The sequence below is a fragment of the Pelodiscus sinensis genome, chromosome 3 (genome assembly GCF_049634645.1).
Source record: "Pelodiscus sinensis isolate JC-2024 chromosome 3, ASM4963464v1, whole genome shotgun sequence".
Classification (NCBI taxonomy): domain Eukaryota; kingdom Metazoa; phylum Chordata; order Testudines; family Trionychidae; genus Pelodiscus; species Pelodiscus sinensis.
In genome coordinates this window covers 141,932,820-141,947,399 of record NC_134713.1, presented here as the reverse complement: position 1 = coordinate 141,947,399, position 14,580 = coordinate 141,932,820, and the positions used below count along the sequence as shown (strand labels likewise).

The following is a 14,580-nucleotide window of genomic DNA, read 5'->3' as shown; positions in this document are numbered from 1 at the left end:
TTCTGCTCCTTTCCTTTTATTCCTTCAGGATTTCTTAGCTTAGATACATAGAAAATTAATCTGGGCACATGCTTTGAAATTAATATGGGCACATGCTGCTTGTGTATGATTCTTTTTTCAAACAACCAGATTTATTGGCCCATAAAAAGTAGACTTCTTGATTGAAACAGTGTAATTGTAAACAAAATGGTCTGCTGACAGCCTGTTCTCAATAAGAAGTCCACAACTCTAGCATGTACTTCTCTGCTTGGTTTGTCAGAGCTTGTATTTTATGGTTTTAGAGCATAATCTCTGTGTTTTCCAAGCATTTCTCAGGATGGCAGTGGAAGGTTGAGTGTTTTTTGCAGTTGGTGGTTGGGAGAGTCCGTTGACATTGAGCCATTTTGTAAATGTTTTTAATTCTTATAAACTCTTCTGTCCATTTGTTTCTTTGCCATTTGCTGACAGAATTGAAGACCACAGATTGCAAATGAAATGTTGATTGTTTTTTTCATATTTCAGTATAAAAAGTTTTCATCAGCTCTTTTTCCTTGTCTTGTCTATCCTTCTATTTTTTTAAAATAAGAAAAAAGAATATTTGTTCTCAAGCCTTTTGTCATTGGTTTATTGTGACTAACAACTTTGGATAGTATCCTTATTAGACCAGTATCATTTGTGTCTCGTTTTCCCCCTCCAGTTTTAGTAGTCATACAAAGGTGTTTCAAAATCTTCAAGCTGGGAGAGGACTCTTGTCTTCAGACTAATGTAGAGAGGTTTGGTTCTCCCTATTTGGATGTCAGAGCTTCATTAAATCTCCAAGGAAAGCACAAGAAATCCTCAAATTAGAGGATAATACTGAGCTCTTGGTTCCTGCTTTTATAAAGGAGCACATGCTTCATTGTTTGTTTTACTTTAGCTATAATAGATATAAATGAAATACTGAGTGGAATTGATGCATCCAGGACTGTTCTTCTGAATCCTTTCTCCCCTTCAGCAGCACAGCTCTATATGTGTTAAATTGAAACAATGATAAAACACCTCTTAAGTCCACAGTTGTGTCAGTGTGGCAGCTACTGGGGTGAACATTACAGCCTGGCAGGAAAAAGAAATGGTAACAATTAAAGGTATAATTTAGGAGCCAAGATTATTTTGGTTTTATAGACTGATATCAGCTAATGGTTAATAATAGCTACTCTATAAAAAGATGTACATATAGAAACTAAAATCTTAAATGAGAAACACTATCTACATGATTTCTAGACTTGTACCCTACTCATTTTGACCACACTCCTTTGCTAGGAAAGCAGTATATGATAAAGATGCATTGATCATCTGTAGTCCATTTCCTTCAATCCTGATGCTTACAATGGAAGCAGGAAAAATGACAGTGGCTGTTACCTTCAAAACCGGGCAAGTAATGACAGTCTTTGAGGAATCTATTTAATGAAAGATTAGCACAGCAATTGCAAATGCAGAGATTAGTTAATATTATATATATATAATCTCACACCTGGAGGTGGAGAGAAAATAACAGAGTAGACAACAAAAATTACAAGAATTCTGGCACCAAAAAGGACACAAGAAATTATAATAAGAGAGCTACAGAAACATGACTGTGAATAAAGCTCTGTTGATTTCATACATGCAGTTGGGTTCTAAATTAGCTAGCAACTCTCAGGAAAAAGATCTCGGGGTTCAGTGAAGATGTCTGCTTAATGTGCAGTCACAGTGGAAAAGACTAATAGGATTCTAGGTTGTTTTGAAGAGAGGATAGCAAATAATATACAATATTACAATGGTCTTGTATAAAGCAACGATATGTTCACACTTTGTATGCTTTGTTTGGTTTTGTCATCTGACCTCGGAAAGGATACTGCTGAACTTAATAGGCCTGGCATAAGACAGCTAAGATTTGAAGAGGTTTCAATGGGTCTATGTGGATATGAGATGACATTTAAAAGTTTTTGACTATTTAAAAGGAGAATAAGATAAAACATAATGGAAACATACAAAATAATGAACAGCTTAGTAAAAACTGATCAGGCATCTCTCTTCAACCAGTGCCATGACAGAAGAACAAGAGGACACTCAATGAAATTGATTGGCTGCAAATTTAAAATTAATGAAAGGAAAGATTTCTTTATGCAGTTGATGGTAAATCTGTGCAAATCACTGCCCTGGGAAAATCATTCAGGCAAACAGTTTAATGGCATTTAGAAGGACCCACTGAATAGCTACATGAACAGGTGTTCTCTAAGCAGCTTTACTAACCTAGGACATTAGGTGAAAAATGTTTAAAAGGAAATCTTCCGGTTTCAGGATTTAAGCTTCAGGGTCTGGAAGGCCCTATGTACTGCTTTCACAGTGACCCAGATGAATCTTGAAACATTGAGTATTAACTGCTGTTTGAAACAGGATACTGAATTTGATGAAGCAGAAGTCTCTTTGGACCTGGCAAATCCTATTTTTGTGTACTGCAAAATTCTGCATCTGCTGAGGTGTTACTGAATACAATAGAGATAACATCATCTGCATTAATTTAACTTTAATTCAAAGATAACATGGACTTTTAGCCTTTCTGGAACTTAATTAAGTCACTTTCATTCTCATTTGATAGTTTTTAATTATAGATATGGTGCTTTGCAAGCTAAAGGATTTTTCCAAATCCACAAAATGTCCCCACGTGCTTCAGAACTCTCTCTGATTTCAAGCTCATCACCTCACACTAAAGACTCCCTCTCTCTATGTGGCTGTTGCTCACATTTGTTTCAACTATAGTAGTTGTGGGTCCTGAACACAGACTGTTAACCTCATGGTGAAACATTCCAGCTTGGATCAGCCCTTTGGCACTGGCACTGTGTGCTTCATTTACATTGTTTTTCAGTTCTCTTCGTGCTTTTGCTAATGTTTAATTGTTTTGCTTTATCTCTTCATTTTTTCTAGGTGTTTCACTGTGTGCATTTTGAGTGTCCAGCACAAAACAATGCTCCCAAGGAAGAGGGTAACAAGGAAGTGTCAACAACAGAACTGGGTACTGGCACACAACAGCTTGTTTCTCGCCCAGTCCGAGCCTCAAGCACCAGTTCTCTGCACTCCCTCACTGGATCCACCTCACGTACACATGCTCACCAACCATGAAGGAGAGTGGAAAGGAGCTTTTGCCGTCTCCATGATGCTATATAAAAATATTCACAACATTCTTCTACAGGCACCTTTTTTCATGTTCTCTCTGTGAACAAAGGGGACCATGCCTGGCAGCAGGAAATGCTGAAATGGAAAAGGCTTTCCAAGGACACAAAGGGGCTGCTGCACTCTCCTCAATTTGCTCAAATCAGGCTGGTCTCTGAGGGGGGGGGGGAGGGAGAGGGAGAGGAAGATAGGTCTTCAATCTATATCAACTCCTCCATTAACACCCTACCTCTCTAATCTAACCAAGGAAAGGAGAATGGAAGGAAATAAAAGGCAGAGCCATGTATGAATACAAAAATGTCATATAAACAGTGACTAGAAGGAATATAAATTCAGCATTTGTTATCTGAAGGCACCTATTAGGAAATAGAATGTTTATCTTTATGGCATCAATATGGAAAATAGATTTTTTTTTTATTTTTTTAAATTATTCTTAATCCATATTATTTTGTACATGATAAGATGTTTTCTAAATCATTAATGGCTGGGTCTCCAACTTCTCCCTTATTTTTGGCTGTAGCACATGCAGTGCAATAGATTATGAAAGTAACAAGCATGTATTTCACCTGATATGACAAAGAAAAAACCCTCATGATAAAAACTAATCAATTCATGAATGTTGTCTTTAATTCTGACTTTTCTTGAATTGTTGAGTTATGAAACTGTCATTTCTTATCAATGATCCAGCTGGAAAATTCCCTGTCAAGCTTCCAACCTGACAAACATAATTCTGCTTAATTTGAAGATGACTTTTCAAGTTTTACTTAAACTTCTACAAAAATTATTGTAATTTGTCAACATTTTTTGTTGGTGTTTAGAAAAGCAGAATTACAACCAAGCACTGACATGCTGCTGTTCAGACTCAGCAATACAAAAATGAGAATTTGCAGTCACATTTTTTAAAACAAAATAATAGACGACAGTGTTCAAGTAGTGATTTTAAAAGCCACTTATAATTTTCTCTCATAATCTTTATGGGAAAGATTTAGTTTGACTATTATAGTTTGATCTGACTCATTATTGGTTCTTGATTTAGTAATTTACATCACAGTGTTTGCTGTCCTTTTGTAACTTGATCAGATTACCTGTTTCTTTTTCTTATCTTGAGCATTTTCACATTGTGATCATGCTGGATTCTGTCCATGTCACTTAGCAAAAGCTCCCCATCTCGCTGTGCTTGGCAGTATCGGAAGAAGAGGTTCTGCTTTTAAAAACAATATTGATGCAATTGGCAAAAATAACTAGGAAAAGTTGATATTTCTTATGAAGTATATGACCTTTGGAGTATCTACTATCCAAGTTTATTGACATGGATTTTTTTTTCTGTTGGCTTAATGTACCTTTGCCAGAAAAAAACAAGATGACAAGTCAAAGTTAGTCAAGTTAAATATTAATTTCTTCTGCTTGAACATAATGATGTAATGAGTTATATATCAATCTATCACACTGCTTAACCTGAAAGATTTTCATTCTGAATACCAGATGGGCTAAAAGCATGAAGGAACAAGTATCATGGTGGCTACAAAACAACAGAGACCTGACAGAGAAGAAAATAAATACTTCCTCTTTTTGAAATATTTTCTGTAAAGTTGAATAACTTTGACAATTTTACCTCCCCCCCCCCCTTATCACCAGACCCAATTTCAGTCTTTCTTATATTAACCCTGAATTCTCTCCCCAAGCCCTTTGCTCTCTTTTCCTGAAACAATAAGTGCTCATTGGAGATGCCTGGACATTACATGTTACATTTTATTAGGTATCATGTCTACCCCATAGTGTTTAGCAGAAGTGCTTTGCACTAGACTGATTAGCTGATTAGCGGGTTCATTTGGCAACTCCTAACATAGTGAAATTCAGACTAAATATTGGATACAGAGCTCTTTGATTAACTTCATGTACAAATGTAGAAATTTTTTAGACTAAACTTTTCTTTAAAAAAGTACAAACAAATATCCCATGACAATTGTAATCTTTCCTTGACCTATTGAGTTGCATGGAGCCTGCCTTGTCTTTCTTAGGTTCATCCTTCAATGTCAGAGTTGATGACATTGGCAGGAGACTACAAATAAGTTAACAACTAATTTCACCATTCTCAGACTGTGTATAAACAAATTACATTGTTTTCTGGATTTGTTAGCTCCAGTTGCCACCATTGTAGGGCGTGCTGTAATATAAGAATGAAACAGATTTGTACCAATTGTCCGGGGTATAGACTCTCACAGGCAAAGTGTATGGCTTTGAATATATACTTCCCAGACGAGGACAATTATACTGTAGAATATAGCTAAGCCAAAAAAATATTCTTTAGAAGCCATCAGTCTATATCCCTCATTCTATCATTCTCTCTGAACTTGCCCTCTGAGGCCTCATGAATCAAAAATATCGATATATGCTAGATTTCGTATTACCTCTACAAGCCATCCAAGGCATCTGTTCATCCCGTTCTAGGACATAAAGAATTTGAAAATTAATCTGTAGCAGAGAACATGTGAGAGAGATTCTCAAAACACAGAGCAACAGGACCTCCTCTAGAACTTTTAATATCCAGGGTACGTCTACACTACAGAAGTTTGAAGCTGCCGCTGCCAATCTTCCAGGGTTCAAATTAGTGGTCTAGTTAAGACAGCTAATTCAAAGTGAGAGGAGCACTGTGGTCAATTCCACTAACCCTGCTTTCATGAGGGGCAAAGGAAGTAGAAGGAAAAGTGTTCTCCCTTCGACTTCCTGCAATGTAGACAGCTCCAAAAGCCGAGTTAACCTACTTCGACTTCAGCTACACAATTAATGTAACTGAAGTTGCGTATCTTAATTCGACTTTGTTTTGTAGTCTAGACATCCCCAAGAAAATTATTTGTCAGCCAGATCTCAGGTAAATCAACTTATCCTTCCTCACAAACAAATAGGAATTTTTTAACATTATGATTCCCAGTCACATCATGCCTCTTTCACACACCCGTTAGTCCCCTATAACAATTATTTGTGCTTTGAATCGGTTTCTGAAGTGAGTTATTATATCTGTGTCAGCACAGAATTTTAAAATCTATACAAGCCAAAATAAACCCACCATTTTCCATTTCATGCTTTGAGTATTTTAGTCTTGTATAAGAAGGATAATGTTAATGGTTTGGGAGTAATATGTTATTGAGCATCTCGTTTATGCTCAGTCTTTAAAAACCCATAAAATCTATTTATTACCTGGTATGCTCTTTTGCCATGAACATTCTCTTTCTCATATAATGTGCCAAGTGGTAAGGCAGGAAGAGAATTGCACACAGAATTCATTTATATTTTGGTATAAACGTCCTTAGCTTTTTCCAATTTTTATAGGATTTTCTTTATTGTGGGATTGCTCCTTAATTGAATTCTGATATTTATGTATGTTTTTTGTCAATCCTGCTAAGAGTTTATAGCTTGTTTCCTGATGGAAAGAACTAAAAGCATAGTTGAGTTGTTAAGATGTACCACGAAAATTGAGATCCTTCAGGATGATGGGAGATATATCTATATGGATACTGATATAGTTATTCTGTACTATTTACCAGATATGTATATTTTATCTGTGACAGAGAGAGAATAAGAATGGCCAGATGTTCTCTTGTCTCTTGTCAGACTGTGAAGAGTTTTTTTTGTTAGATCTTTATGCTAATAGCATTTGTTTATATTCTCATTATAGAAACATTATTTCTAGTTAGCACTTAAATGGACACTGACATTAAAATGATAAACTCCACCCTCTGATTTTCCCTATTCTTTTTCATTTCCTCCATTTTCTCTCAATGCTAGCATCAGTTTAGACTAGCATTAAGTTCATGTAGTGCTCAGCAGAGTTACCTTTAGAGTTTCCTTTTAATTGTCTGTTTCTTCCAAATACATTAAAAATGCTTTTATTCCCAGAAATGTCTGGCACCAAACCATATTTTCAGCATGAATAGGCTGTATTTGTAAAACTGATTTCTCTGGGAAAATGAGTTTTTGAATTGAGTAAAAATTGCTCAGTTCTGTTTTCCAAACCATTGTCAAACAACCCTTACAACAAGTTACTGAAAGATCAGTTTAGACTTTCTTTAATTTACAAAACAAGAAAAATATCATTTTGACTTTCTCTAGCAAAGGAAACTAGTGAGTCACTGAAATAAGTATTTTTATTTTTCCACGGAGGGATATTTGGTAATGCTGAGGCACAGTTTCCCATTTCATGAGACTTCAATTAAGAAGTTCCTTTTGACAATGAAGCAAAGTGGTATTAAGCAAGAAAATTATTATTATTTTCTTCCAGGAATTTGTAGTGTGTATTTTTTATTTTTGTTATCTTCTACAAAAGTAACATGTTCAGTTTGAATTATAACACAACAAGTGAATCCGTTTGATGTGAGAGGGTTAGTACAGAGGTGAAATTACCCTTTCTCATGTAGAGAGAACTTAATGCTTCAGTGCAGTTTGCTTCCTCTGGAGCTCATTTATTTCTCTTTTTTCAGCAATGGATTCTGCATGTTTGTCCTGATCACAATTCCCACCAGAGTTCATTGCTTATTAGTGGTGTGGAAAATTAAAATGCAGTTAATATATCTTCACCGTAATGTATTTTTATTATAACATTAAATTAGAAATTTTTTTTGTCTGGCATCTGCCTTTTGAGTGGATGGTAGGTTCTCCTCACAGAGGAAGAAGGTGAAAGATCATGATTAAGGCCCTACTTGCATTTTGGGATGGTTATCCAATAATTGCAGTTGAGTTGTGGGCAAGACATGGAAAATTGTGGAAACGTGATAATGGAACTCTATTGTTTATGGTGATTTGGAAAACCTGCTCCTTCTATTAGCCATGCGTGGGATTGACAGCAGAAGCTCTCACTGTCAGCCACCAGGCTGATGGATGGGGCTTTCATTGTCTACCGACTAAACGAGCTGTGGAGGGCAGGACTCCTGCTTTCAGGTGCCTATCTGAGGGCTGGGTTCCTACTGTCAGCTGCTGGACTGACAAAATTGTGGAGGAACTCTAATGTTGCAGAATCCACAGTTCCTGCAGTATCACAAGTTAAATAGGCCCTTAATCACAATGTTGGTTATTCAATCCTGTAGGTTAAAAAAAATCATATTTTCAGGATTTCTTCAATTGATAGAATGCAGAGCCACAATGAATGCAGAGACTAGAAGGTACAGTTACTAGAATTTATTATTGGATTGTTAGATAGAGAACTTGTCCTATTTGGCCCACATGAATGCTATGCCTTGCCTACCAAAAAATATAAAATATGGAATTAGAGTAGACTGACTCCGTTTTCTTAACTTTCCTAGCAAATGGAAATTTTGTAATTGTTTTCAATTTAAGGAAGTATTGTTGTCAAGTTTTCAGGGTGCTCAGATATGATTGGTGTGAGTTTGGAATAAATGTCGTAGTGATGGTTGTAGCTAGTGGGGAAACATCACAGCTGATAGGAACAACAGCCCTGTGTGAGCATAAATTCAAATTAGGAGCCATAATGCGAAGACGTATTTTAGAAACATTAATATATGGGTTTCAGAGTCTCTGGCCTGGTTATCCACTGCCTCCAAATTATGTATTTATTAATGATTTATCTAAACTACAGTCTTGATCTTGCATCTCAAGTTAATTAATTGCCTGCACATTTTAATCTAATTAACACAATTGTAAATTGCTCTGGTAGTATAGCCTTAGCAGTCCAAGTATATTAAAGAGACAATATGGGGGAGGTAATTTCTTTTACAGAACAATTTCTGTTTGTGAGAGACAAGTTTTAGAGCTGCATAGAGTTCTACCAGAAGAAGAGCTCTGTATAGTCAAAAGCTTATGTCTTTTACCAACAGCAGTTGGTCCAGTAAAAGATATTACTTCACCCATCTTTTTAGACCATTGTAAATGTTATCTGGACACTCTTCAGACCTGTGTTCTCAGATGTAAATGTTTGTTTCTTGTCCCAGTCTCTCAGTGTATCCTACAATACAAACGTGTTTGTGGAGGAAGGAGTGTAAACAAGCATTTAAAATGTTGTTTGTGAATTTGGGCTGACTGGTAAATTGATTAACTTGAGTTACAACAGTACCAGGTACTCTTGTCTAGATGAGGCCTTACACCTGTGCAAAAATATATAAAATACATCATTCAGATTTGGTAGTATATTGCACCCTTTTTATAGCCACTTAAAACTGATGTAGATTCTACACAAGGTGTGAAATAGTGGACATTCAGACTCAGGGTGTTCATGTTGTGCCCAGTTGAGGGATGTTTGTAATTTGGATGAATGTTATATGCATAGAATAGAGCAAATTACATGTATCCATCTTCAAGATAGCAGTGCAATCCGCAGAAACTCTAGGGCTCCTTTGGCTCCCTTGTATGCTGTGATCTGTTGTCTCTCTGGAGTGAACTTCCATATTAAAAATGAGGGTGTTTGTGGAAGTGTGTAGGCCAACTTGAGCCAACTCTCCTATATGCAATTTTTGTAAGTGACATTTGGAAATCCACAAGCCGTCATTGGAAAGCTTTGAGTGAAAGAAGTAGGAACTGTGCCTACATCACATGGCCAATTTTTATTAGATTTTAAATGCTTTAGTAACAGTTCAAACTTCTGAAATTGCCATGTGGTTTATCCTAGATAAAGAGAAACCAAGATGACAGTTGTGATATATAGGAATCTCATGGGGAAACAGAAAATTCCTTCAATTTTCCTATAGGATGGCTATAATTTACAGCTGACACAGTTCAGTTACACTTCACTTATGTTTAGTTACTTTATGCATTTTATTACTGTAATTCTTTAAGTATATGAATGGGGGCAGTAACTGAACACCAAATCTTATTCAGAGTAATAATATCCTGCTGGCATTAGTCATTATTAGCATATCAGACATAGCAGTTTTCTCCCTGCTACATACACATGCTCACCCCCAGTCTAATAGAATGATAATTATAACTTTTTCCAGAACATTGAGTTATATCCCATTCATGAGGCTGTTGGGAATTGCCATTCAGACTCCATCAGGTAAACTCTAAAATCCTCATACAGGAGTAAACAGTAGCTCCTAATTTTCCTGAGCTGTAGTAGAGGTAATAGAAGTTCTGTGGGACTGCATTGTTGGTACAGTATAAAAACTAACAGTGTATCCCCAGAACTTTCACTAGAATTATTCCCTTATTGGTCATTTCAGCCCATCCATTATTTGTGTGCAATCCCAATGAATCAAACCCCAGTTAATAGAAGGGAAGTTTGTTTCCCAGGATTTTCAGAATTGTGAAGTGAATTATGAAAGCTGACCAGAAATAACACTCTAGTCCAGGGGTGGGCAATAATTTTTAACAATAAATTTTAAAATTTACAAATTTCTGAAGTAGTCCTAGGCCACCTCACAAGGGGTGGGGTGTCAGACAGAAGGGGTGGGGTCAGGACACTTCCTGTGCTCCCCCACCCACAGACCCTGATTGGCAGGGAGTGGGGGAGCCTTCAAAGTCTTTGCTCTCCCACCCCCATGACACCAAGAGGCAACCGCCCCCAGGCCAGTAAGGGCCTAGAGGTGGGGAGGCATGTGAAGTCTTTGCCCCCCATCCCCACCCTGCAAGGCGTACATGGCACCTGGAGTGAAGCACCAGCCATTTTGAACAGCTAGAGGTTCACTCTAGAAACCATGCTCCCCTAGTAGCAGGAATATACTTTTCACGTTCCCCCTACCCCTAGGCTAGTCAGGGTCTGGGGGTGGGGAGCACGTGAAGTCTTTTTCCCCTACCCCCACTCTGCAAGGGGCGCAAGGCACCTAGAGTAAATCACCAGCTGTTCTGATCAGCTGGCAGTTCCCTCTGGTGCTGCACATCCCTGGCAGGGGGAGGAGACTTCACCTGCTCCCTCATCCCCAGGTCTCGACTGGCCTGGGGGTGGGGAGTGGCAGGATAGCTGCGGGCCAGATCAACTGAGTTGGTAGGCTGGATGCAGTCCACGGAGGCTCTCTTGCCCACCCCTGCTCTAGACTCTGGTATGTTTCTCTGAGGGTTCTGGGGCATATAAAAACTGCCTTAAATACTCTAGCAAGCTAAATACTGTTTATTCAAATCTGTCAAATGTCTTCTGAAACCTTTAGATAAGCAGGGTTGTACTGTTTATTCAGACCAGTGCCTACACCTGACTCAATAACAATTAACGCAACTTCTCCCTAATACAAACACTAGTAAACTTCCACTAGTTTACTAGTGGAAATACAGTAGTTCTTTTTCTTGGTAACATATTGAAACTATACAAATACCGGTAATATCTATATGGTACAGGTGATTTATAACTAATACCTAGCATTTACATGCCTGTATGTGTATAGATGCGTGGTATAAAGAATTTCCCTTCAATTAATATTTTCCTTTTATTCCCCTAGTCCGAACCAGCTGCCCGCAGCTACGCGCGGCAGTCAAACGTTAACTCGAACTAAGTCCTTAGTTCGAGTTAACTGTTACACCTCGTGTAAGGACCTCGTGAATAAGGACTTAGTTCGAGTTAACATTTGACTGCCGCGTGTAGCCACGGGCAGTTAGTTCGGACTAGGGGGATTTAAAAATGGTGCCCGGATGGGAAGATGCAAATAAAGCCCGGGATATTTAAATCCCGGGCTTCATTTGCAACTTCAAATGCCTACTTTAGCCTCCCTAGTTCAAACTAGGTGGCTAGTGTAGACATACCTCTATATTAGAGAGTGCTCTTATAGTGAACCATCTGATAATGAGATTGTAATATAGTTGCGTACATGCACATATAGCTTATAAACTATATGTAGATGCTTTGTAAGTCCATTTCACCAGAATCCTGAAATTCATTTCAGAGTCTGGTTTCTACATATATTCCTATTCAAATTTTTTGTTTTAATTTAAAGAATTTTATCATCTACATTTTGGTCATGGAAAGGAGAAAAACAAAAGTAAAGCCAGGGAGAGTCAACTATGAGGAATAATATTGAAATAGTTTTTCCTGGGGAGGAATCATTCAGTTGAGATCTCAAATTTCTATGGTTCTATCCTGCTACTATTTCACCCCAGGCTTACCAGCTCCTCCTCTTTTTCTGTCTAGTCACTGGTCTTGCTCTTTTTCTCCTTTCCCCATGTAACATGTCATGTTGCTGTAGCTGCAGCCTTCAGCAGCTCTTTTGTACATATTTTTCTGAATGATTATGAACTAAAGACACTTAGCTTTTCACCTCTCTGCCCCATGCCTGAGTAAAAGTATGCAAGTCCCAATTTAGTAGAATCCAAACTTTCATTTTATGTGGCAGAAAGTTGAGAATTTTTAATGTACAAAGTTTAAGCTAATCTATCCAACCAACAGGGAAGCACTTCGTTTTCACAGTCTGTATCACTGAAGTCAATGAAGGAATTGCCGTTGACTCCAGTGGGTGCAGGATCAGGCTTTTTATGTGGGATTGTATAGTTTTTTCTCCACTGTTGGAATGGACCAGTGCTATCCGCTGATAAATGTATTATATTGTGAGTGTATTTTTCAGTAAGCTGCATTGGCAAAAGCGAATCTTGAAAGAATCCATTGAGCATGTCTTGCCACCGCTACAAATACAAAGAGGATGATTTAATTAGCTTTAGATTCAAACATCCTATTGATAACCTAGCCTGTTCCTCAGATTCCTGAGACACAATGTTCTTATAATATTTTGTGTTCCCCTCTCCTTTACTATTATAATTTTAAATCGTTGGATTTTCTTTCTGGAATAAATTTTGAAGACTTTGTTTCAAAGCTCATGAAAGAAATGTTAGGTCCAGGCTTAATCCATATGGGGCCTGTATTGAATTTCTCCACTCATCTGTCAATGGTCTTCGTTTCTGATCTGCAGCACTCTCTGGTCTCAATCTTCCTCTAAGCAGAGAGTGCCAGTTGTGCTATATAACTGACTTTTGCCATCTTCCCTTTCTCCCCCTGTTAATCAGGTTTCTTGAGCATAGACTTCTATAGCTTGCTTCTAAACTACCTCACATACTGTTCTGAACAGAGATATGCTGAAACTTAAGTACTGTGTTTGTGATGGAGGTGTTCAGTGCTCTGAAAATGCCTGTATAGATGTGGCAATACCACCCTTTCATGCCTTAGTTGATTTTTGGGAATGCTGACCCCAAAGAAAGGCGTTTACTGGCATGAGCTCAGAGCCACACCCACTAGGTCCCATACTTGTCCCTCATCCCAAGTGGAATCTTTAAGGAGCATTTCTTCTGACAATTGAACATGATGTAAAATACTTGCCATATCCAATCTCCTTTCTGCGTTTGAAGGAATATGACATTTTCTACACTAAATTATTGTTGCCCATTTTTAACTAACTGTAAAACCCTTATAAAAATTGCTGTGTCAGTCCTTGATGCCTTGCTGTTACATGGAGCTATGTGATTGCGGGGAGCTGTGCTGATCATGTAAGAATAATTCCATCCACATCATGCTCTAATGACCTTGGCGGCATGTTCTATATTGCAGTTTATGTGCATTGCTAGCCATTTTGACTAATTAGATTTGAAGTAGTGCTCCAGTCCTAGATTGTACTACAGTTATGCAATCAATAACTTTGGGAATTGTCTGGACTTGTTAGTTATGCATTGATCAAGGCAGCAAACTTCTTTAGTACTGATTTCCTTGCAGCTTTGGGAACTCATCACCAGTGGACATGTACATTACCAAACATTTGTAATATGGAATTTTCTGTGAACATTTATATCCTTTTTACATTATCTCCCAGAAAACGTGTATTAGTAATGAAGGATTTTTGAATTGTAAAACTGGTATAAACTAATCCAAGTAAACTCCAGAATGAATTGTCTTAAAGAGGATGAAAAATCTGATTATTTGAGAATTTTGGAGAACAAGCTTTGGGTTGTTTTTTTGTTTTTTTAAAGAGGAGCAAAACTCCTCAGAGTGAACGCCAGAACAGACAATGCTCAAAGCAGATGTAAAGTTGAAACTGTTAAGCTTTATATTTATTTAGTTTGTTTCCTTTAAAATATAAATGTTAAGAAAGAAAAAATGATATATATTTACAATGTGGAAAACTAGAAGTGCACCTCTACAAGGTGATGTGGATGTGATTTTAGGAATAAAGTGATCTTTTGTGCTTAATCTCTCGTCTGGGGTTTTCAGGAAAATAATGACCATTTTTGACAAATAGCATCTGCTGCTGTTACATGTTGTGTCTGTGAATTGACGTAGTCAGCAGAGTTGGGCAGAATTCCAAATTAACAGCAAAGCCCATTTTGGCATAGAACACAAAATATAAGTACTCTGTTGTCAAAAGATAGAGACCATAGGATTCCCAGTGGGCTTCGGTGCAAGTGTGAATCTCTGTAGCAAATGGGAATGTTGAGTTTAACAACTGAAATACGCAGCTTCATTACACTTTTGCTACAGGAACATACTACTGTAATTTCAAGGAG

At 37.5% G+C, this 14,580-nt stretch overlaps 1 protein-coding gene across 7 annotated transcripts in view; it reads left to right on the top strand.

Annotated features, from left to right (window-relative positions):
• The window catches only part of BTBD9 (BTB domain containing 9), a 301,225-nt gene extending 286,959 nt beyond the window's left edge, over window positions 1-14,266 (top strand). For all 7 annotated transcript variants that reach the window (XM_075925075.1, XM_075925077.1, XM_075925076.1 and 4 more), the window contains one exon: window positions 2,923-14,266. In XM_075925075.1, the coding sequence (XP_075781190.1) occupies window positions 2,923-3,214 (292 nt within the window). In that variant the 3' untranslated portion in view covers window positions 3,215-14,266. The remainder of the gene's footprint in view (window positions 1-2,922) is intronic.
• The last annotated feature ends 314 nt before the right edge of the window (window positions 14,267-14,580 follow it).